This window comes from Perca fluviatilis, chromosome 1 (assembly GCF_010015445.1).
Source record: "Perca fluviatilis chromosome 1, GENO_Pfluv_1.0, whole genome shotgun sequence".
NCBI lineage: Eukaryota > Metazoa > Chordata > Actinopteri > Perciformes > Percidae > Perca > Perca fluviatilis.
This window is the reverse complement of record NC_053112.1, coordinates 24715692-24739002: the sequence shown is the minus strand read 5'-3', so window position 1 is coordinate 24739002 and position 23311 is coordinate 24715692. Positions and strand designations below refer to the sequence as shown.

Below are 23311 nucleotides of genomic sequence, written 5' to 3'. Positions count from 1 at the left end.
TAAAAGTGTGTGTGTGTGTGTGTGTGTGTGTGTGTGTGTGTGTGTGTGTGTGTGTGTGTGTGTGTGTGTGTGTGCCATCTGTCTCCCAGCTTTTGACCTTTCTCAGCGTCACACCTGTGACACGGTAGGCGGGCCCCTCGACTCCATGACAAACCGGGGGGAGCACGCGGTCGACACAGATCACATCGATATTGTGACATGACAGCGGCTATGGCGGCGCTGCACTGAGTCAGTGAGAAGGAAATGTTGTCTTGTAAATAACACAGGTACATACAAGTAAATACAACTGGACTTTCTGTATTATATTGAATATTTACAAGAGTCAAAATAAGTAACCGTTACAGAAATAAGCTTTTTACAGCTAGAGAGGCCAGACATATTTTATAACATCTCAACACTGGGAAGAGTACAAGTGCGATAAAACAAATTATTTCTTTGCTTTGCTTTCTTATTTCTTTGCTTCTTCGTTCAACCATATGTCCTGAAACTCATTTTTGTTTAAATCAATCTTCAGTTAATATCTTACTAATTGACTTGAAAACAGGAAAGACTTCTCAATGAGTTCAAATTATCAACAAGACCATTTGTATAATCAATTAAAAGAAAATTCCTTCTGCCATCAGAAACTAATTTACGTGGGGTCTATTTTTCTGCCTATGTTAGAGCAAAGGAAACCGTATCAGATGCTTTTAACTCAACCTTTAATGACTGCAGCACTGGTCTGATTTCAGCAGTGTAATCACAACCAGCAATCCTGCTTTTTCTCTCCCCTCCCTGATAGCATACAGTAAATGTGTGTTCATCATTAATCTGCACAGCCATCCTCCTCATCGCACACATCATCCTCCATACCTAAACTGCTTCTCCTACAAGGTGAAGAGTCTCCGGCCCAGCCAGAATAGAAACCATGTTCTCCATCTTCAGTGCCAAGCACTCGCCAGATAACTGACAACAGAGTCCCAAGTTTAACTTCATTCACATTTTGAAATAGCAGCTGTGTCCCCTCCTCTAAAACCTGCAGCTGTATGAACTTCTTCCAGTCTTGTCCACAAGCATCCGAATTAAGACTTTGATAAGTGATAACATCACTCACATGCTTTCCTTCCTGCCCTGTGAATGTTTTTATTATATAGAATATTAATATGTAAGTAAATATACATCTGGGTCTACAAAATCTTAGTCTCTTCCTACTTTCATTAAATGGCACTGTATTTAATAGATACTGATATCAAGGTATCTCCATCCTTTTAATGTCTTTTCTGTTAACCGATATAATTCTTAGCTCTAATTAATGAACAAACACTTAACAATAGGCACAAATAAATATAACATGTTAATATGTGAAGAACTTTCTCTCTGTAACAGTGTTACATCACTGGTGGTAATAATATGAACATGAGTTGAAATTTTCTGATGAGACATCCTGAAATCATATTTGAGAGAGAGAGAGAGAGAAATGAAGAAGAGAGATGAGGAACATTAGTCCGTTAATATCAGGCTTTTAACTGCAGGAGACAAAATACATTTTGTGCTAATAAATGATGCAGTGGTTGGCTTCGCCTTGCATCAGCCCATCCTAGATTAACTGGGTAAAAATGATAGCGGGTGGAGCAAATCATTCTGGGTCCCCAGGTAAGAGCTCACCTGGATGACAAACAGAAACTAGACGGGAAACTAGACCTGCTCCTGTGTCGTGTGAGAAAGGGAAAGTTGATCACTCAGGTTGGGTCAAGTGGTGAAATTTACCTCATTGATGCAAAATGTTGGCCAACAGCTTATTAAAATACAAAACCTTTTAGCTAGGGCTGGACAATATATCGATATCGTGATATGACACTACATATAATCTTAGATTTATAACATTGTAATAAGTGTTGTCTTTTTCTGGTTTTAAAGGCTGCATTACAGTAAAGTGATGTAATTTTCTGAACTTACCAGACTGTTCTAGCAGTTCTATTATTCTATTATTATATATATATATTTTATATATATATATATATATATACACACACACACACATACAGTGTTGGGGAGTAACGGAATACATGTAACGGCGTTACGTATTCAGAATACAAATTATGAGTAACTGTATTTCGTTACAGTTACAATTTAAATCGTTGGTATTTAGAATACAATTACATTGTTGAAATCAATGGATTACATGACGATACTTATCTGTTTCACGAGTTTATTCACTCTGACTAAATTAAGGCAACTCTATGCATTTTCCAGAAGCCCCGATATGAAATCGAAAAAAATAGCTATTTGCGTGATCAGTCACAATGGAGTTGGAACCGGCACGAAAGAGCCAGGGCAGGAATAAGTTTATATCTTGGAAATTCAAACAGCATTTCACATTAAAGAACGAACAGGGAGAATGAAATATAACTGTGCAGTGCAACCGGTGCTTGCCAGCAACCAACCTCCTTTCAGCGTCCAAATTACTCCACCTCCAACCTGAAGAAGCATCTTAAAGTAAGCTATTTTTTTAATTAGCCAAGGGTAGTCGTCTGCTGTAGTTTTACTGGTCACCTTGCTATTTTAACATTGACGTGCGACTTTACATTCTCCTACGTGCTGATTTACTAGCTCCAGAGCAGTTTAAAGACTGACTAGCCCCGTTTGACATGCTAGCTAACGTTAGCTAAAATTAGCTCGTGGTAGTAAGACTGCAGTTAGATTTTTGTAGTATGCAGTTTGGGACTACCAATACAATAATCTATCTGCTTGTTCAGGTACACATTCAGCTAGTTGGAATAAAAACAACACACCATTATAGGCCTGTTTAGTAAGCTGGATGTGATAGCTGCATTCCTACACTTATAAAACGCAATTCAATGTGGAAGTAATCCTGAAGTAATCCAAGTATTCAGAATACGTTACTCAGATTGAGTAACGTAACGGAATACGTTACAAATTACATTTGTGGGCATGTATTCTGTAACGAAATACGTTTTGAAAGTATCCTTCCCAACACTGTCTGTCTGTCTGTATATATATATATATATATATATATATATATATATATATATATATTGTATATATGAGTTCTCTGTGTGTGTGTTCTGTATATGTGTGTGAATATTTTGTGAAAACACCATCCATCATCCCTACAATGTCGTCGCGATATCGAGGTAGTTGGTCAAACATTTCATATTTGTTTTTCTTCATATCACCCAGCCCAACTTTTAGCTACACTAGCAGCTCTACGGATGACAATGTCTGTCTGTCCACCACTTTGGTGCAGATTGGAATATCTCAACAACTATTAGATGAATTGTGATGGCATTTGGTACTGTAATATTGTGATTCATGTCCCCCTCAGGATAAATTGTAGCAACTTTGGTTTAGCAAATGTTGGCACACCAACATAAAGCCAGATGGTGAACTTTCTACCTGCTAAACATTAGCATGTTAGCATTGTCAATGTGAGCATTTTAGCATGCCGATGTTGTTTTGGTGTGTGTGTGTGTGTGTGTGTGTGTGTGTGTGTGTGTGTGTGTGTGTGTGTGTGTGTGTGTACTGGCCCCTTGAGTACAGCCTCACAGAAGCACCAGCATTACTATAGATGCTTAGTCTGGTTTAAAATCTAAAGCTATCTTGTGTCTTATGGGTGCTTCTGGCTGCAAAATAAAGGCCTTCCATTGGACAACGAATCTGGAAAATGAATAAGCAAAAATAGAGGAAGGAAAACATTTCAGGAAACTATGGGAAACTTTAATCAGGGATCCCACTGCAATAATGGTTGGTGCAAAGAATATTGTTGGCTACGAAACAGATGAAGACCACCAACATTCTACCTTTTGTAAGATTTGTTGGGAAAACTACCCTTCTATTCTGCATAAAAATGTACATCACAGCCCCAGACATTGATGACTCATGATTGAACTCGCTCATTTACTGATGAGTCAGTCTGGGATTTGACAAGTTGTGATGCAACTATATGATAGTGACTTGAATTTTTTTATTCTGCACACTTAGGACTTGAGGTTTTGATATCTTGGCTGCAAACTACCGTATATATTATTTCCAGTCTATCATGAAACCCTCCTCACGGTTGTTGATGCTCATGCACAGAAACAGACTACAGCCTAGCAGGGGAATGGACAACCCCGGCTGTTGCTGCTCCTTCTGCCAGACCAAAATAGAAGCAGGAATACGAGCCAAAAACAACTTTGTATTTGTGTTCGACGATTGGCCTTTTCAGAGGAGATCCATTTTAGCCGCATCTCAAAAGCCCTCTCTTTACCTGATACACTGTGTCAACAGCCGGGTATCTGCAAAAATAGTGTGTGCCTGCCTGCGTGCTGCTTGTTTTTTCTGCTCTCTCAATCCGTCAAGTTATGGACCTTTTGCCGACTGCGAGTGGCCTTTGTGCTTCGCATCAGAATAAAAGCAGCTGCAGAATAAATGCACATAGATGGCAGGATAAGAGGAGGGACACAAAGACAAAGAGGAAGGGCATTCCTGGTCAATTTGAAGAAAAGTGGTGCCCTATAACTGTAAGCTGTGCATTTGCACTCAGGTTTGTGTACATTTTGTTATCAGCGTGTGTGTGTGTGTGTGTGTGTGTGTGTGTGTGTGTGTGTGTGTGTGTGTGTGTGTGTGTGTGTGTGTGTGTGTGTGTGTGTAGTGCGTGGCGTGCGTGCGTGCGTCGTCGCGTCGTGTGCTTCCACTCCCCTGGCATTGTGGCATTAAGGGTTGTGTAAGTGTATGTGTTGGCCAGCCAAAGCTAGTGACTCAGAGCGGTAGCTGTAGCTGGCTTACTTTCAGGTCAGTTAGCAGCAGCAAGTGTGTCTTAGGAGGCACGTTAAAATGTGCTCATCTGCAGCAGTCTAACTAGAGAGGAGAGGAGAGGAGAGGAGAGGAGAGGAGAGGAGAGGAGAGGAGAGGAGAGGAGAGGAGAATGGCTAAGAGCTAACTAGGGCAACACTGGGTCATTTCACATGAATAATGACATTTCAGTATCTTACTTTCTTGGGCCTCCAGCCATTAGTCTGTAGCCTGATTCAACAAACCTGACACTGGAAAATGTGATTCATGCTGTTAGCAGCAGCTCACATTTTGGCTCAATAATCATATTAAATTGGGAAGTTGTGTTCAGCTCAGATCTTGGCTTCTGACTCTGTGCTGATGCTACCCGAGCTGCAACAGCTGGAAAAACGTTTACGGCATGTCTGTGGCATACCGATGAGCCAGGAGACACCCTTTTGTTAAATTATTCCATCCCACATCAACCCCTCCTCCATCACTGCCCCCCCCCCCGCTCTTCTTCTTGTGCGCTCCTCTTGCTGCTGTTCTCCCTTTCCTCCCACTCTCTGCTGTGCGCTTTGCTTCTTTACGCTTCATTAAATCCAGACGGGACCCTTGCATACGTCCCACCCCCACGTATGTCAATCAAGCTCATTTGCTTCATAGCAACAAGATATCGGCGATGCCTGGGCTCCTCCTCCCACACTCTTCTCCGAATCCTTATAGGGTAACATGTCTGCTTGTCAAACAAACACTTCCCAATACACCCCCACCTTATTCCTTGTATAGTTTAATGAACGACTCCCCTTCCTCACACACCATTTCTGGGAGATCCCCGTTCAACATACATGTGCGCAGGGACACACACATGATGGCCCTGTCTTCCCTCCACAAGCTGTGTAAATGGTCCGCTCAGCTCCACTGCAGCATTTTATAAAAAAGGTAAACACTCCATTACAAAAGATGATGACATTATTTGTCCACATTTATTCCTCATTAAAAGCCAGACGCCACTCCAAACAAACACAAGTGCAGGTGAACACACAAACATGCAGATGGTCATTTACCCAACATGAACGCGCATCTTTCAATACATTAGGTATGACTATACCAAACAAGTTAGTCTTGTTTAGAGATCAAGTAGAGCTCTGTAATAATGAGCACCTATCTGGTTGTCAAGTGTAGCTTAAAAATGTACACCCAGCCATAGGTTGGTGTTGTCACGGTCAACCACACCATCCAAGGAGTCAGCGAGGGCAACCCCTATCCATTTCAAATGCAGGTTCTTTTGAAATCCCCGAGGACGCCTCGCAGCGAGTGTTTTTAGAGCCATTAGAGATGCAAATAGCTGTTTAAGAGGCATAATCGTTACAGCAGCTACAGGTTTTATAACTCTTTTTTTTCTTCTTTTTTTTAGAAGCATAGTGCAAATGGTGTTTACCTCACGTGGCTCTCCCGTCGACATTTTCCTCACTCTTCGAACCTTTTAACAATCCGTACAAAATGAATGACTCATGCAAGTTGCCAAGGCAACACAGCTCATTGGGATCATTTACCCAACATCATTGTTATCCCTGCAAAGAATCAATAACAAGATTTATGGGTGAGGAGGTTGAGTGGGGGTTGAAACCTCATGACCCGTTTACGGTTTATGAAAGCGTGGCAGTGTGTGTGGTTCTGCAGCAGGTAGGAGTCTCTCCCTGGCCTTAGGCCACACGCTTAGGTGGGGCTTGAGAAAATATTTTAGTCTTTTGCAACCGATCTGCTCCTCCAACTCTCTTGCAGCAACAGACAAAAGTATTAGCATACACTGTAGAAGTGCTAAAAAAGTACTGCCGTCAGAAGACATCTCTGATGAACACACACACACACACAGTCAACTCTACCTTCTGAAATTGCGTCACAGAGCAAAGTAGCTCTTTCCAGTTGACCTAATATTGTTGCTCTCCATCTCTCTTTCAACTCCTCATTTGTCCATCTCTGAATAATTTTAGCTTCCTTGGCAACTACCCGATGGTGTCCCATCATCATTAAAGTGCTCATATTATGCTCATTTTCAGGTTCATAATTGTATTTAGAGGTTATATCAGAATAGGTTTACATGGTTTAATTTTCAAAAAACACCATATTTTTGTTGTACTGCACATTGCTGCAGCTCCTCTTTTCACCCTGTGTGTTGAGCTCTATGTTTTAGCTACAGAGTGAGGCATCTCACTTCTGTTCCTTCTATATTGTTGGGAGTCGCACATGCGCAGTACCTAGGTTAAGGACTACTACCCAGTCAGAAGCAGAGTATGAGGGCGTGCCATGCTAGCAGCCAAGCGAGCATTATAACGTGTTACAAAGTGACGCGCGTTCGTCACGGAAGTAAAGGCTGGACTACAACAGAGCAGTTTGGAGGAGTTTGTGAACAGGTTTTTTTTGTTGCACAAAAAACACAATAAAAGAAAGGGAAAAAGCCAAAAAGCATAATATGACCACTTTAAAAATCAATTTTTTATTCTCCTGCTCCCATTCTCTTACTCTTATCCCAACCCATCCCCCTCTTCCAGGGGCTCTTAGAGGAAAACATTGAGATAACAGCTGCCAGGGCCTCAGGGAGAGCAAGAGGAGGGAGAAAAGAGGTCAAACTGTAAAGAGAGCAGGAATCCAAGGTACGGCTGAGAGAGAAGCACATACACAAGCAAAGGCAGGAAGAAACACACACACACACACACACACACACACACACACACACACACACACACACACACACACACACACACACACACACACACACACACACACACACACACACACACACACACACACACACACAGAGCCTGACTCACACCAAATGAAATGTAATGATATAACGAGACACTTCACGCACCAACTTTGCAGCCCACTGTGTGCTTCAGCTTCTGTGCGTTTGTGAAATGTGTGACACAGAAATTACAGTGAGGTGGTGTTGTTAGCTGAATAGAAGAGATGCAGGGAGGAGGAAAAAAAGAAAGACAACTGTTCTGGGAACACCTGTCCCTTTCGCTCAAAGGGCTTGATCGATGTACAGAGACAGCTGCAGAGGCAATAAAGACTTTTTTTTTTTAATATACATACCTCTCCCTCCCCCTATTTCTTCACTGTTTCCACTCAGAAATGTCTAAAGAGTTTCCACAGAAACAGTATCCAGTAGAACAGACTAACATGCTGTACTGTATGTATCTTCGGAGCATACATAATACATGGCAGAGCACAGTTTCTGGCAGTGGCAGCTCTTGATGTTCAGATCGTGTGCGCTTCTAGCTCTGGGCAGGAGAACAGATGCCACAACAACAACGTGCAATAATACATCGCCGCTCGTGCATTTCACCGTAGCAAATCATAATTGTAGCGATACAATCTCCAAGCCTGTATCATGCTGTCATCTACGCCTACTACGCTATTTTCAGTGTTTATATCCCCCATAGCAACTGGATGCTGAGTCCTAACAAGAGTCTGAAATGCCATGACTGGACCACTCTAGTAAAGGGGGTCAAGAAGAGTCCTCATCTGTCAGTAGTTATTTAACATATCATGACTCAATGACAGTGCTGCCCGCTCTGATGCCATTCCATGTACAGTGGAGCCTGAGCCTCAGCAAAGACACACAGCAGAGGAGGACATGAAAAAGATATCAAGATAAACACTCACCGACAACACGGAAGGATAGTACAGTCCCATCATCGTATTCTGTGCAACAACTCAAACTGTCGTTGCTCCTCTCTCTCTCTCTCTCTCTCTCTTTTCCTCTTCTCACGCTGCCTCGCTTTCCTCTCCGAGCCTGTGTCACCTCACCAGCACAGTCTCTCTTGTCTGTCTCACAGATTCAAAATCTCCCTCTCTCTGCCCCCGCTCGCTCTGTCTGCCATGCCAATCCCCCCCCCCCTCTCCCCCTCCTCCTCTGCTGGCCTCTGTCCCTGTCACTCTTCCTCGCTTGCTGTCTTTATTTTCCTTTTCCCTCTGTCTCTCTCTCTCCCACTCACTCTTTTCTTTCCCTCTCCCACTCGCTTCTTACTTTCCCTCTACCCCCAGCCTTCCGTTTTGCTGCTGTGCCCTTGCCTGCTCATCTCTTCTGTCTCTTCTCCAGTCCTCCTCCTCCTCCTCTCTCACCCAGATAGCCTGACGCCTCCCCCTCCTACTTCTCTGCCTCTGTCACACCTGCAGACTTTCCCCTCCTCTCTGCTTCCCTCTCATGTCGCAGTCCCTCCCCTCTCTCTCTTCTTCTGTTCTCTTTCTCCATGTAGGTGAGTTAACTGGGGCTGCTGGCACCACTGGGAGAGGAAGATTCTCTCTCTCTCACCAGATGCACACGGTTACATAAATATGCTGACAATTTACATGTTTGTCTCATGTTTGAATGAGCGCCCACATTTTTCTTTAAAAGTCACGACTACACTCTGACTAGGTCAAACCTAGAACTGTTTCATAACACTTCCAACACAGCTCAAGTCTAAATACAGTCACATTAAAATATAATAAGCTATATATATATATATTCTTTGTATAGGTAACAAAGGGCTCCGTAAAGCTGGGTCAATTTCTCTCAGCTTTACAGAGCGTTTCAGCATCTTTCAGCTTATTTTTTTGTTTTGGTCTTCTTTGGTTCACCCTTACCGCTCGTATAAACTTTGTTTACAGTAGCATAAGGCAGGTGTCTTTAGGGAAAAGGCTCTAACATCTCACTATACACTACCTGATCAGCACCAAACCACAGACGCAATTAGCGACTAGCTGGCGAACATAGTGTAGTGGAAACATTTAGCAGCTAAAGAGCCAGGTACCTTTCTCAAGACATACTTAATGACACATGTATTGACCACTGGGGACAGGAAAACATGCCAAACAAACTGATGAGAGGATTCACCATGTCACAGTATTTATACAAAAAAAAAAAAAAAAAGAGTTAACAATGTCCAACATGGTAATACTGAACTCATACACTTATATAGCATTTGTCTTCAGCCCGACATCCAACAGATGCATGCATCATTTTCTTGTGCATGGATAGGCAATTTAAATCTTGCACAGGAAAGGTGGACTCCACCAGTTACAATAAAAACCACTATAACTACTAGAGTGCAAATTACAGAGTGTCAATAATAACACTGTATTACTATATGCTGGCTATAATGGGGTTTGATATGATGTTTAAATATGCAAAGAGAGTAAACATAGGTCTCATTTGTAAGTTAGTCTCTTAACTGTCATTCATCATGTTCCTCATGCTCGTGATTATCTTTAACTTGGCTTCAATGGTAAAACAAGTTTTAACATCTATCACTAATGCAGGGAACAAACATTGTCCTTAAAATCATTTAATTTTTGCTCCTCACCACAAACTTTCACTCTCCAGGTGACAAAGATCACATGAGCTTTGTTCTTTTCCTTGTCCGGTCCATATTTGTATAAATTACTGGATGATCACCTACATATTTGGGCAGAACGATTTGGAAAAATGGGAAATGATCATTTTTTGCATCATTCTCATTAAAAGAAAATATTGAAAGTATTAATTTTTTTTGCATTTTTTTGCGAGGATCTGATCTTAAGTCTGTAAAATACGATTTGTAGGCTGGGACATCTCTGCAGCACCAAAATACTTAATATATAATGATATTTTGTGGTCCATATATTGTAATTTTGATAAAATTATGATTCAGCCCTGTACATCCCATATATATATATATATATATATATATATATATATATATATATATATATATATATATATATATATATATATATCATACGCTTAAGAATATTCGGCCCCTTGAACGTTTCGACCTTTTGCCACATTTCAGGCCTCAAACATAAAGATATAAAACTGTATTTTTTTGTGAAGAATCAACAACAAGTGGGTCCCAATTATGAAGTGGAACGAAATTCATTGGCTATTTCAAACTTTTTTAACAAATAAAAACTGAAAAAGTGGGCGTGCAAAATTATTCAGCCCCTTTACTTTCAGTGCAGCAAACTCTCCCAGAAGTTCAGTGAGGATCTCTGAATGATCCAATGTTGACCTAAATGACTAATGATGATAAATAGAATCCAGCTGTGTGTAATCAAGGTCTCCGTTATAAATGCACCTGCTCTGTGATAGTCTCAGAGGTCCGTGTAAAGCCCAGAGAGCATCATGAAGAACAAGGAACACACCAGGCAGGTCGGAGATACTGTTGTGGAGAAGTTTAAAGCCGGTTTGGATACAAAAAGATTTCCCAAGCTTTAAACATCCCAAGGAGCACTGTGCAAGCGATAATATTGAAATGGAAGGAGTATCAGACCACTACAAATCTACGCAGACCGGCCGTCCCTCTAAACTTTCAGCTCATACAATGAGAAGACTGATCAGAGATGCAGCCAAAAGGCCCATGATCACTCTGGATGAACTGCAGAGATCTACAGCTGAGGTGGGAGACTCTGTCCATAGGACAACAATCAGTGCGTATACTGCACAAATCTGGCCTTTATGGAAGAGTGGCAAGAAGAAAGCCATTTCTTAAAGATATCCATAAAGTGTTGTTTAAAGTTTCGCCACGAAAGCCACCTGGGAGACCACCAAACATGTGGAAGAAGGTGCTGTGGTCAGATGAAACCAAAATCGAACTTCGCAACAATGCGAAAACGTTATGTTTGGCGTAAAAGCAACACAGCTCATCACCCTGAACACACCATCCCCACTGTCAAACATGGTGGTGGCAGCATCATGGTTTGGGCCTGCTTTTCTTCAGCAGGGACAGGGAAGATGGTTAAAATTGATGGGAAGATGGATGGAGCCAAATACAGGACCATTCTGGAAGAAAACCTGATGGAGTCTGCAAAAGACCTGAGACTGGGACGGAGATTTGTCTTCCAACAAGACAATGATCCAAAACATAAAGCAAAATCTACAATGGAATGGTTCACAAATAAACATATCCAGGTGTTAGAATGGCCAAGTCAAAGTCCAGACCTGAATCCAATCGAGAATCTGTGGAAAGAACTGAAAACTGCTGTTCACAAACGCTCTCCATCCAACCTCACTGAGCGCTCGAGCTGTTTTGCAAGGAGGAATGGGCAAAAATGTCAGTCTCGATGTGCAAAACTGATAGAGACATACCCCAAGCGACTTACCGTCTGTAAAATGCGCAGCAAAAGGGCGCCCTACAAAGTATTAACTTAAGGGGGCTGAAATTTAAATTTCCCAATATTTCAGTTTTTATTTGTTTTAAAAGGTTTGAAATATCCAATAAATTTCGTTCCACTTCATGATTGTGTCCCACTTTTTGTTGATTCTTCACAAAAAATTACAGTTTTATATCTTTATGTTTGAGGCCTGAAATGTGGCAAAAGGTCGAAAAAGTTCAAAGGGGCGGCGAATACTTTCGTAGGCACTGTATGTATTTATATATATATATATATATATATATATATATATATATATATTATATATATATATATATATATATATATATATATATATAAAAACCCCCCAAAACATTACTTTAACAAATAGAGAAAGACAGGAAAGTTTCATATTCCATGTGTGAATAGGGTTCTCTTGACACATCAGGTCTCTGTTACTCTCCAGGTTCTTCCTTTCAGGAGTCTTTGATCACATTATTCTCACACTGCTGTTGACAGTTTAGCACCTCAGTGTTGTGGGAGCTGCCCAGCATTGTTTCTCTTCCCTCTCTGCCTCCCCCCCCTCCTGGTCAGAGGCCGGTTCACACCTCCCAGTCCCTCAAGTAGCCCTTGGCTAACATCTTTAAGTCCCAACAAGAGATTGCTCGGCAGCACTGGTTATTCTTAAAACATTATCATGAGCAAGGAAATAGTTCAAAGCTGTATTACCTTACGGTGGAATAAAAATGGCTAATTGGCTTGCGCAATATCCGCTAAATGGCACAACAGCCTGCCAGGAAAATAAATATTTCATACTGAAGCAAATAAGAGCGCACAAGAAAAACCTTAAGACAGATAAAGTGCAGATAAGCGGCCAGAGGTTGTTGGGCATCACAGAGAGTGAGGGATGAGGGGATTATGGGCAGAGCATGAGAGGATGAGTGGATGATCTAAGGATTAACAACATAGACTGACCAGTCTAATAACACAATCCGCAGGCTAATACAAACACGAGTAAACAGATTGTAACACACACACACACACACACACACACACACACCCTTTTAAATGGATGTAATGGATGTAGTGCTTGTTTGAGGAAAGAAAAAGAACAATTCTTGATTTTTAATGCCACGAACAGAAAAAAATAAATGGGATTTAAAAAGGTCAAATATGATTAATAACATTGCTGATTGTTGAGAATAGAAAGAAAACTAGTGGGAGGGTGAGACTGGAAGAGTGAAAGGTGTGGAGGCATGTCTTCTTCTACACAACTGATCATTTTTAATCTACACCCCCACCTTGTGGTTTAGAGAGCTTCACTGAGCCATAATAATGCCTTATGAATATAGAAAAAGAAATATCAGAAGATGGGATGGTGGAATATTCTAAAACATTGAGCATATTTGAGATGAAATTATGTCCTTACCTGACTATGAGACGGATAGCCATGGTAACCAAGGGTCAAAGGGTCGTTGTTCTGTAAGAGAAGAGAGAGCAAATGTTTGGATACATGGTCAGTTATTTGCAAAGCAAAAAGACATTTGATGTAATATTTATTATAATTATTTATTCTTTCACACTTTTCATTTAACTTTACAGTTCTGTGGCGTTACTGACTCCTAATCAAATTAACTCGCCCGGTGAGACACTCCAGCTTCATCTCCTCCAGAGTTTTCCACTCAGCGGATCTTTTGTCCGCTTGTAAAGACGTGATAAAGGGGGCGAGAGAGATCATGCGAGTAGGAGATGAAAGACGGGCAGAATGAACGCGCTCTCAACGCAGCTCTTAAATCATAAATAGGTCAGGGGTGTCAGCGTGGATGAAGCCCGTTAGTGTGAAATGGCATCATGAGCACTGATGCAATCTACGACACATTTCTCTCAATGCTCTGGCTGCTGTGTAAAGCAAAGACGGAAACATCAAACATCTGGTGAGTAATTACAGTTTAACAAGACGCATTAGGAAAACCTCATTTTGTTTGGAACCAAATATTAAAGAGAAATCAAGTCCCCACTCTGGAAAATAGTTTGTAACTCATTTTATTTGTACTCATAACACTGTGTTCCAGCTTTTATGCTAATGTATTCCAATTGAGAGGGAGCTTTACGCAGCAATTACAACATGCTTTGAAGGGGGAAAACAGATTTGCCTGTCTCTGGCTTCATATCACTAAATTAGAAAAAAACTCAGAAACTCAGCTCCAGCACTCAGGAACCAATGTCCCTCATCTGCTCTGTCCCCAGGGGGAACACTTTGCTCTGCGCACTTTACAGCTTCTGTTCACCTGATTAAAACTTTAGCCATCTAACTTTGGACCCCATGGGGCTTTTCAGCTAAAGGTAAGCACAACATTTTCAAATGCGAGAGGCTTGGTGAGGGGGGGGGTCGTCTTCATGATGGAAAATTGCAGTGTGTGAGTCTATCTCAGAGCCAAAAATGTACTTAGTGAACTGGCTTTGGGAGACAGAAGCTCTAAATAATGAATCACCTCTTAGAGGCTTGAATAACATAAATAAAGTATAAACCTTATTTTACAGCTCTCTAAACACAACGCACTGCAGGTATGGAGTAGAGGAGGATCAAAACAACCCCAAAAAAAGAGGAGACAAAAAGAGACTTATGCGTATGCTACGTCAAAGTGAAAGGGGAAGACATCTGGGAATTCATATTACGAGAGGCTGAGGGAGGAACCAGAGCTGGAAATACAGCGGGAAATGGACAGCAAAGGAAAAAAACGAAAAGAGCTGGAGGGAGCAAAGGCAATGACTCACACTTAGGCAGAGTCATGTGCTTAATTTCCTTAAGGAACTGGGAGGAATGAGAGATGGAGGGCTGCGTGGTGGCTGCTCGAGTCGAGTGTTTATCAGCCTCACTCTCAACACCAGTCACTAGCACAGTACATGAGAAGCAAGAAGATTTTATATTGGTGATGACAAATGAAGCATATCTGATTCTAAAACAAGAGAAGAAACTGCAGGGGAATACCGCGTGAGCAATCAGGAGAAAGTAACAAAATGACTTGAAGTCAACAGGCGGCGAAGAAGGGTGGAGGGGGAGGAAAGGAGAGCTTGGGGGGGCGGATGTAGGGAACAGGGCCGACCCTGTGATAATAAAATCTGAAAACAAGCGAGGGAGGAGAAGCTCAGTTACCTCCAACTTTATCCTCCCCCCCATCTTTTCACAAACAGACAGTGACTACGTTTACAAGCTGTCAATTTTCGGGTTATGGTCGGGTTAAGGTCACTATTCGGGTTTCTGAAACATTCGGAATAACCAGTTTACATTAGTGAGCAGAAAGAGTTACTCCTGTATACATGGAATTTGTAATCAATTGGCAATATCCCGACGTAAACGGCGACGCACGGTTAGCATTAGACGTGGCCTACAGACAAACTTAAGCATAACAATCCCTTCCATCCTTCTTTCTCGGCTCCACCTCTCTCTCTCTCACAAATCTCTCTGGAGTGTGTGTTTTCATATTTTTTATATTTTTTTTTTACATATTTTTTTTTTTTTTTTGTTGTTTTTGTTTTTTTGTTTTTTGTTTCTCATTTTTTTTTGTTTGTTTTTTTTTGTTTTGTTTTTTTTTTTTGTTTTTTTTGTTTTTTTTTTGTTTTTTGTTTTTATATATATATATATATATTATATTTTATATTATATTTTATATTATATTTATATTTTATGCATATATATTTATGATATATATATATATTATATATTTTTTGCTTTTTGTTTTGCATTATGATTTTTATATTTTTTTTATATATACATATATTTTTGCTTTTGTTTTGTTTTGTCTCAAAGAGGGAAGAAGAAGAAGAAGAAAAAAAAAAGAAAAAAAAAAAAAAAAAAAAAGGAGAAAAAAAAAAAAAGAAGGAAAAAAAAAAAAAAGAAAAAATATATATATATACTACTCTTCTCTCTATCTCTATTTATCTGCTCTCTCTCTCTCCTCATTCTCTCTCTCTCTCTTTACACATCTCTCTAAACAAAACTCTCCTCTCCTCCTATCCCACTCTTTTCTCTACTTATTTTCTCACACTATCCTCCTGCTGTCTCTCTCTCTCTCATGCTATCTGTCTATCTCTGCCTCTACCTGTCCATAAAAAAAAAAAAAAAAAAAAAAAAAAAAAAAAAAAAAAAAAAAATATATATATCTATCTCTATCACATCACTTAACACACACACACACACACAAAAAAAAAAAAAAAAAAAAAAAAAAAAAGGAAGAGAAAAAGAACAAAAGAGACACAAAGAGGAAGAACGGAACACAAGGGGAGGAGAAGAGAACACAGCCACACACAAACCCACCACACAAAACAAAAACACAAAACAAGTAAAAAAATATTTTTAAAAATTTTTTTAAAAAAATTTTTTTAAAAAATAATTTTAAATTTTAATTTTTTTTTAATTTTTAAAATTTTTAATCACCACCACCACCACTACCACTCCACCACCACCTTTCATACATTTTTATATTATTTTTTTTTTTTACATTTTACACACACACACATTTACATATAACACACACACATTTACATATAACACACACATTTTTTTTTTTTTTTTTTTTTTTTTTTTTTTTTTTTTTTTTTTTTTTTTTTTTTTTTTTTTTTTTTTTTTTTTTTTTTTTTTTTTTTTTTTTTTTTTTTTTTTTTTTTTTATACACACACACACACACACACACACACACACACACACACACACACACCCCCTTTTTTTTTTTGATTGTTGTGTTTTGAAAGTTCCTCTACTCAAAGACCAAGATTCATTGGGATAGGACATCATGAGAAACAGATCAATGTTTCTTTTGATTGGGATATGTTGAATCTGTAGTTCAAAGTTGGGTTAGAAAAGGGGTAATCCAGGTAGCATTTTGGTTTTAAAGAACAGATAGAGATTCGGGTTTTGATTGGTGTTTACATGGCCGTGCGCGATCGGGTTATTGCTAATATTCCGGTTTTGAACGGGTTATTGGCTGCATGTAAACGTAGTCAGTAATGCCTTTTACACATGAACCCTACGACTCCTCTCCAAAAACTACAGGTGGTGGTATGGATCTGTGCGTGTGATTGTTTTGAGAGTGTGTGCGATTTCTAATTTAGTCACAAGACTCGTGTCTATTCCCATCGTGCCTTGGGACAGCTGCTCTTCTGAAGAAGAGTGGAAGAGGAACTACATTTCACTGCTCTGAGAGTCATCCTACCTAACTGCAAAGCAGGGCACTCCATACACTCAGGAGGATGTGAATCCATTTCATCCACAGAGCACTTATGTGCTAAGCCTCCAAACAGTTGGCCAGATGATCTGAAGTTTATTTTCCCTCAATGTACTTCACATCCCTCTGACTTTCCACAGTAAACCTACGCATGCTTTTTCAGGGGGATGTTGGCTGCAGGCAAAATTTGGGATTCCGACTCAATGGTTGTGGGATAATAATCATATAGCGGTATTGGCTAGAGAATCACATGCAACATAATCAAACTTGTGCCCACTGCGTTGATCTGTTGTTATTTTTATCCCCCAATTTATTTCGGATCTGATTGGAGAAGATTATTATTTGCATGTAATTATTTACTGCACAACATAATTGCCTATTATGATTGCTTCATTGCAACATCATTCCACTGAAACTAGAGCCTGATACTGGACTTCTGGGATCATGTTAATGCCCTTTTTTGGCAAAAACGTTTGGCTGCGGTTAGTTTTTTTTTATTGTAGCAGGGATTTATTAAATTTGATGAGCACCGGGCACAGAAAGAACTTGGTCAAACTATGTAATAGAGATTTCTACATAATCCGAAGCACTTTTATGTAAATTATGTGTACAGCTGCTGCTAATAAATTATCGATCTGAAGAGTATTTTTTTTAATTAATCAATTCATCATTTAGCCTAAGAAATGTCAGAAAGTGGTAAAAATGTTAATGTGCCTGAGGCCAAGGTGATTGCTTTCCTACTTTATAATACTATTTAATATCATTTATTTTTTTTATGTCTGATTAACAGCTACAGCTTACACGTCAAGTTTTCAAAACAGCAACTCTTCACAGCTTATTTTTGCTTAGAAATATTTCAACAATTAGTACGAATACAGTTTAAGATTAGTTTTCAATTATTTTAGTTCTAATAATGTTCTTTTTTTTATTACAATTACTACTGTATTTACACAGCATGCTGATACACTGATGTCCTCTATACAGTATACTGATATGTCAGCCAGTAATATCCACTCCAAATATTATTTATATAATATTTTATTAAGAAAATCAGAGCACAGATTTTGCCAAAACACAAATTAAATCTGACCCGGAAGCATAACTTCAAATATAATAAATGTGTTTCAAACGGCATCTAAATCAACACCAGAATAACTTTGGGGGTAACAAATCACTTAACTGCAATTTATATCTGAGGATAACTACACTTTAAGGACACCAAATCTGCCCCAGGGCATAGCGGGCTTCTCTCTCAAACATAATTTAGTCAGACAGACAGATCTATTGGCAATTTATCACAGAAAAACAAGGCCCCAAAAACTAAATAAATATTCTCAACTCGCAAAAAAAGTTAATTTTGCTTGCTGACATTTTCTTTCTATTACAGTGCCGGGGCTGAGATGAAAGTACAGAGGGGTGATCCACCTACATTAATGTCAGAATCAAGTCATTTGTCCTCGGCACTGTCACCCTGGGCAAGACCTTATTAGGTTAGAGAGAGCCCCAGTTCCTACGCAGAGTGACAACAAAACATGAGCCGCTCAGCAGCACGCCGGACGGATATTGAAGCAGACAACCTCCTCTCAACGTTTCCCAAAATCTGACTGGAGATGCAGGGTGTTGTTATGAATTCCCTGTCATCCAGAAAAATGCAGGACTTCCCCAATGCAGCACTTGAATACAAACTTTACTGAAGATGTGTGGTTCTTTTTATTGGGAGCACTCTAGCTGGTGGACTGTGCAGCAGATAACTTAAATATTTATTTAAAATCCATCCTATTGGATGAGCACAGATGTGAACATTTGAACTCATGCTGTTGAATGCACTCAGTGAGCTTTATTCACACGTTAGCTGAGCATTTGTACTGCATGCTGCACTGATTTATATATGCATTGCTGCTCTGCTAAAACTTTGCAGATTTAACTCGACAGAGGACTTCCACCCCTGCACAGTGATGACAGCATGCCCTAATGAGAAAAACAGCAGTGTCAATGACCAAATGGTAAAGATCCCATTATTGGGCCGCAGTGGTACAAATGGTTTGCGCTTTACCACAACCACGCCCCATTGTGTTGGCTTCAGTTACAGGTCAGAGTTCAACTCCTGCCGTGATGCAATAAATGACTTTTTTTTTAATAACCTATAAAAAGGATGGAGGAAGGGAGACATGGTGATTTATGAGAGCCAGGATACCATTTGCTGGAATATTTTCCATCCTTTACCCTCCTCTGAAGATTAGCTTTACAGAAGTGCTTGTGTGTATTTTTATAGATGTTTCTTTGAAAGCCAAGTGCTCAGATTTAAAAAAGTAGGAAAATAGAATGTTACTCAACCTAATTTGCTTGTGGAATATTGATGGTGTCACCAGGTTGGGGGAATAAAATGTGTCAGTGTTTTACTGTATATGCACACACTGGTATATTTTAAAACCTCAAGGCTGAGCTTACAAACTGACAGTCAGTATAGCTTTTAAAGCCGTGAAACAGAAATGTTGGGTTACAACTGACAATTATTTTCATTATAAATATATCATCTCAATTAACAATTTACTCTATACAATGTCCAACACAGTTTTTTAAAGTCCAAGGTGACATCTTTTGATTAATCATCCATAAAACACCAATGCCATTCACAATTTCAATAAAAACAGGAAATGTTTATATAGGAGAGGCTGGAAACAACAATTTTTGGGCATTTTCACTTGATAAATAAGTTGCATTTAATTAGTTGATTATAATAAATAATCTTCATCTAGATCATACCAATGTATGTGTGTGCATCTGTGCGTGTGTGTTGTACAAACCCTCTGCCTAGATCTCAGGATCAGTGTGATTATAATGCCCCCTCCAGTATGAGATGTGATCCCATTAGCTAGAAACAAAGCCTCTTTACTGCTAGTGATAGGGCAAATCTGCTGCTGCACCAACTGAGAGGGAGGGAGGGATCTCTCGCACTTTCATTTCCGGACTGTCCAGCCAGCTCACGTTCAATACATTTTAGGGGCTGAAGTTATTGATCTGTGCTTTTCTCTCCCACACACACAAACACACACTCTTCCACTCACATCTGTTTTTAAGTGCATTACGTTCCTAAGTCTGTCTGTCAGCACTCACAGACAGCATGACGATGTAAAGCCAGCCATTTAGTTTTCCCAACAGGAGTAAAACAGGCCACTTCACCTCCATTACTGGCATTTTTAATGCCGGAGAAATAGCTTTCTGTTTTCTAATGGAGTGCGTCACCCTACATAATAAACCATAATGATGTCCAGAGCATCCTCCGGCCCTCCTGTGAGCTCTTTTAAGAAATGTTTGACCATTTTTAGGTCACTGAGGGGGGGGGAAACTGCTAACTGATTTTACTGACATTGAAAGAAAATAGATTAAAATCGGTCAATCACATTTGCTAATTCAAGCACAGAATGTGAGGCCAAACACTCCAGCAATGTTTATAAAAGCAGAGGTCTGAGCATCAAGGTAATTAGATTGATTAGGTTTGGGTTGATTGCCCCCTAATAAAACTGGAAGCCTTTGTTTACCTCAAATACCCCCTTCTGGCAGCTCTCCCTCCTCAAAGATCACACAAGCAAACACTGACATCAATTTCCATCCTAACCCAAATGTTGTCCACACCATTATGTCACATGGCAGAGGGCTTTTTGCATAATAAAAGGTCAAATTTGTTTACATTCCCCACCCTCAGTTGAGACTGCCTGGGCTTTACTGATATTCATAAAAAAGAAGATGCTCTTTGGGGAGTTTTGAGGCTGCAGGATGTCTGTTGCAATGAAACAACCAAGTGGATTAAATTACACAAACTGGACTATTGCAATTCCTCCTTAAACCTTAGGTAATTGCATGAGCTGCAATATAGAAGCTACATTGTTATATTGTAGCTAAACAGCCCACTGAACACTATGGGTTACACGCTTACTATTGTAACCCCTTGTAAAATTGACTTAGTAGCATGTAGAGTCATTTAGCTACAGCTGTGACATGTGGTGGTATGTTCTGCAGTGCTGGAAGCTGTCTACGGTGGGCCTTTCTGTTGCAGCTAAAACAGCAACTGTGACTTTGACCTGTGAACAGATAACTTAAAAAAAAAAAAATACCACCGTGCACCAAAACACCAAGAGATCCTTGCACCACGCTTGTATTTAGCCCGAAAAGTCGTGCCTGCATTGCTGAATTTGAAAAAGAGTGCCCTTCTCACCTGACCAACCTCGCCGATCCCTCCTGAGCCGTCGATCCGGGGACGCTTGCACTCCGCCCCGGTCGAGTCCACAAGAGCAGCCGCTGTCTGTCCGTCAGGCTCTGGGTCTCCGCGTTTCATGCCCCGGACAACCGCAGGAGCGCCGCCCGCGTTGGGATGCACCCCGGCCATGGTGTCCAGCTCTCTATCCCGGTCCATGAGACCCCGGGACACAGGCAGCATGATGGATGCAACGTCGGTCGACATTAACATTTAAAAATCTTGTTTTGTCCCCTGTCTTGAGCTAAACTGGGGGGGGGGGGTGGACTACTTGTGCACCTTTGTGCTTAAAGCCAGCCTGTGGACGATTTCCCTCTGCAGTTAAAATTGTCTTTTAATGCTGCAGAAGGCTTTACTGTATGTTCTACTGGGCCTTTGTATACCCCCCACCCCCCCTGAAGAGTTAATGTATAGGCTATGGAAATGTTTGCCTCTCTGGTTCAAGAAATGTAATCTAACCACCGCGTTAGTTTTAAAAACAAATCGGCCTAAACGCTGCTTTTACCTTAGGCTACTACAAAACACAGCCCAATTAAAAAATGTCCCCTAAAATACAAGCAGGTTTGTCGGGTTAATTTCTATGTAGCCCGTTTGCTGACCGTGTATTTATTTACTGCAGGGCTGCCTAAGAGGCCTACGTTATTTCAGATCATAACAAACCAATTAAATAAACACCGATCAAAACAATGGCTCCTGAGCATAACCTACCGCACAATTTCCATTTGCCCTCGCTTTTTTCTCTACGAGGAGCCGTCTGTCTTTTTTTAAGAGCACAACATCAACATCCTACCGCAACCTCAAGACGAAAACCCCCTCAACATGTCTTCCCTGTCGCCTTTTTCCTCCCTATCTATTAGCCACAGACTTGTACCACAGAGCAGAGGTTCACTGAAAGTCGATCCGCGTCAGGAGCTCTCTCTTCCCCCCATGTTAGTCTGCGTTAAAAGAAAAGACGATTTCTCACCCAAAAACAACCAAAAGAACGGACGGACAGAGGTGCTGCGGTGATTCCTTCCCCCCTCTCTCTCTTTCGCCTATAATTTTCTTTCCTCTCTCCGTTTTCCCGGTGTGATCTTGTAGCGTGTGTGTTACAAAAAGGAAACTGTCCTCCCTCCCTCCTCCTACTCTCTTGGTGTAGTCATTCCCCTCCTCCTATCTTCCGCTCTCTCTTTGAACGCTGAGCCAGGCAGCCATGCAGCCTGCAAAATACACGCAGTGTGCCGCAGTGCTTCCATACATTTCACCGAGGGGAGGTGTGTGTAATGTGTGTGAGAGGAGTCAAATGGCTCGAGAAAGACCATAATGCTCTTACAGTACATATTCAAACCTTTAAATCAAGTGTTCATTTCGCTCTTTACATAGGCTATAGGTGCACAATTTATGTTAAATTTTTTGTTAGCAGAGTTTTACCTTCTTTTTTTCCCCCCTTAAATATTGATGAATGGTGGTCACATTTCATGGCAGAATAGCAGCAGAGAGGGTGGGATTATCAATTCCAGCTCTACAAGATTTCATTCCTAACTCATTACACAACACAGGCCAAGGTCTTCACACTAGCCCAGCTGTGAGTCATGCAGCATGGAGTACCTTATGTTCCTTTGGCATTTTTATTGCTTGGATGACACCCAGTGGTCAAAGGCTACCGTGAAAGGCAAATACTTCAAAGGCAATTTGCTGTAGCAAATTATAACACAAGCAAAAGCTGATTTCAAATTACTCAATTTGACTTGCAGGGCTTTTATGAGTGAGCTCCCCACTACATCTCCAATCTTGTGATGTACTACACACCTATGCTGGTTATTCAACTGTTCCTGGATTACAGAAAAGCATTGCTTTCTATGTTATGAACCTTCTAGTAAACATTCAGTAGATTTCAACTTTGACATAGGCGCTTAAAGCAAAAATTCTACATTTTTGCTTTCTTGCCACTTAGTTGAAAATAAAAGATAAATATGAGTTACAT

The 23311-nt window shown here is 40.4% G+C and overlaps 1 protein-coding gene across 8 annotated transcripts in view; it reads right to left on the bottom strand.

Moving 5' to 3' along the window:
• The window catches only part of rbfox2 (RNA binding fox-1 homolog 2), a 38192-nt gene extending 15627 nt beyond the window's left edge, over positions 1–22565 (bottom strand). The window contains exons 1-2 of one of the 8 annotated variants that reach the window (XR_005641494.1): positions 21310–22545; positions 13304–13354 (exon numbers count right to left, since the gene is read on the bottom strand). Coding sequence is in view for 7 of the 8 variants with exons in the window: in XM_039821881.1 (XP_039677815.1) it covers positions 13304–13354; positions 21310–21561 (303 nt within the window). In the remaining variant the exon portion in view is untranslated. Of the gene's footprint in view, positions 1–8424; positions 8641–13303; positions 13355–21309 lie in introns of those variants that run through there. The other 7 variants (XM_039821881.1, XM_039821828.1, XM_039822172.1 and 4 more) reach the window with 7 other exon arrangements.
• Positions 22566–23311: the final 746 nt, after the last annotated feature.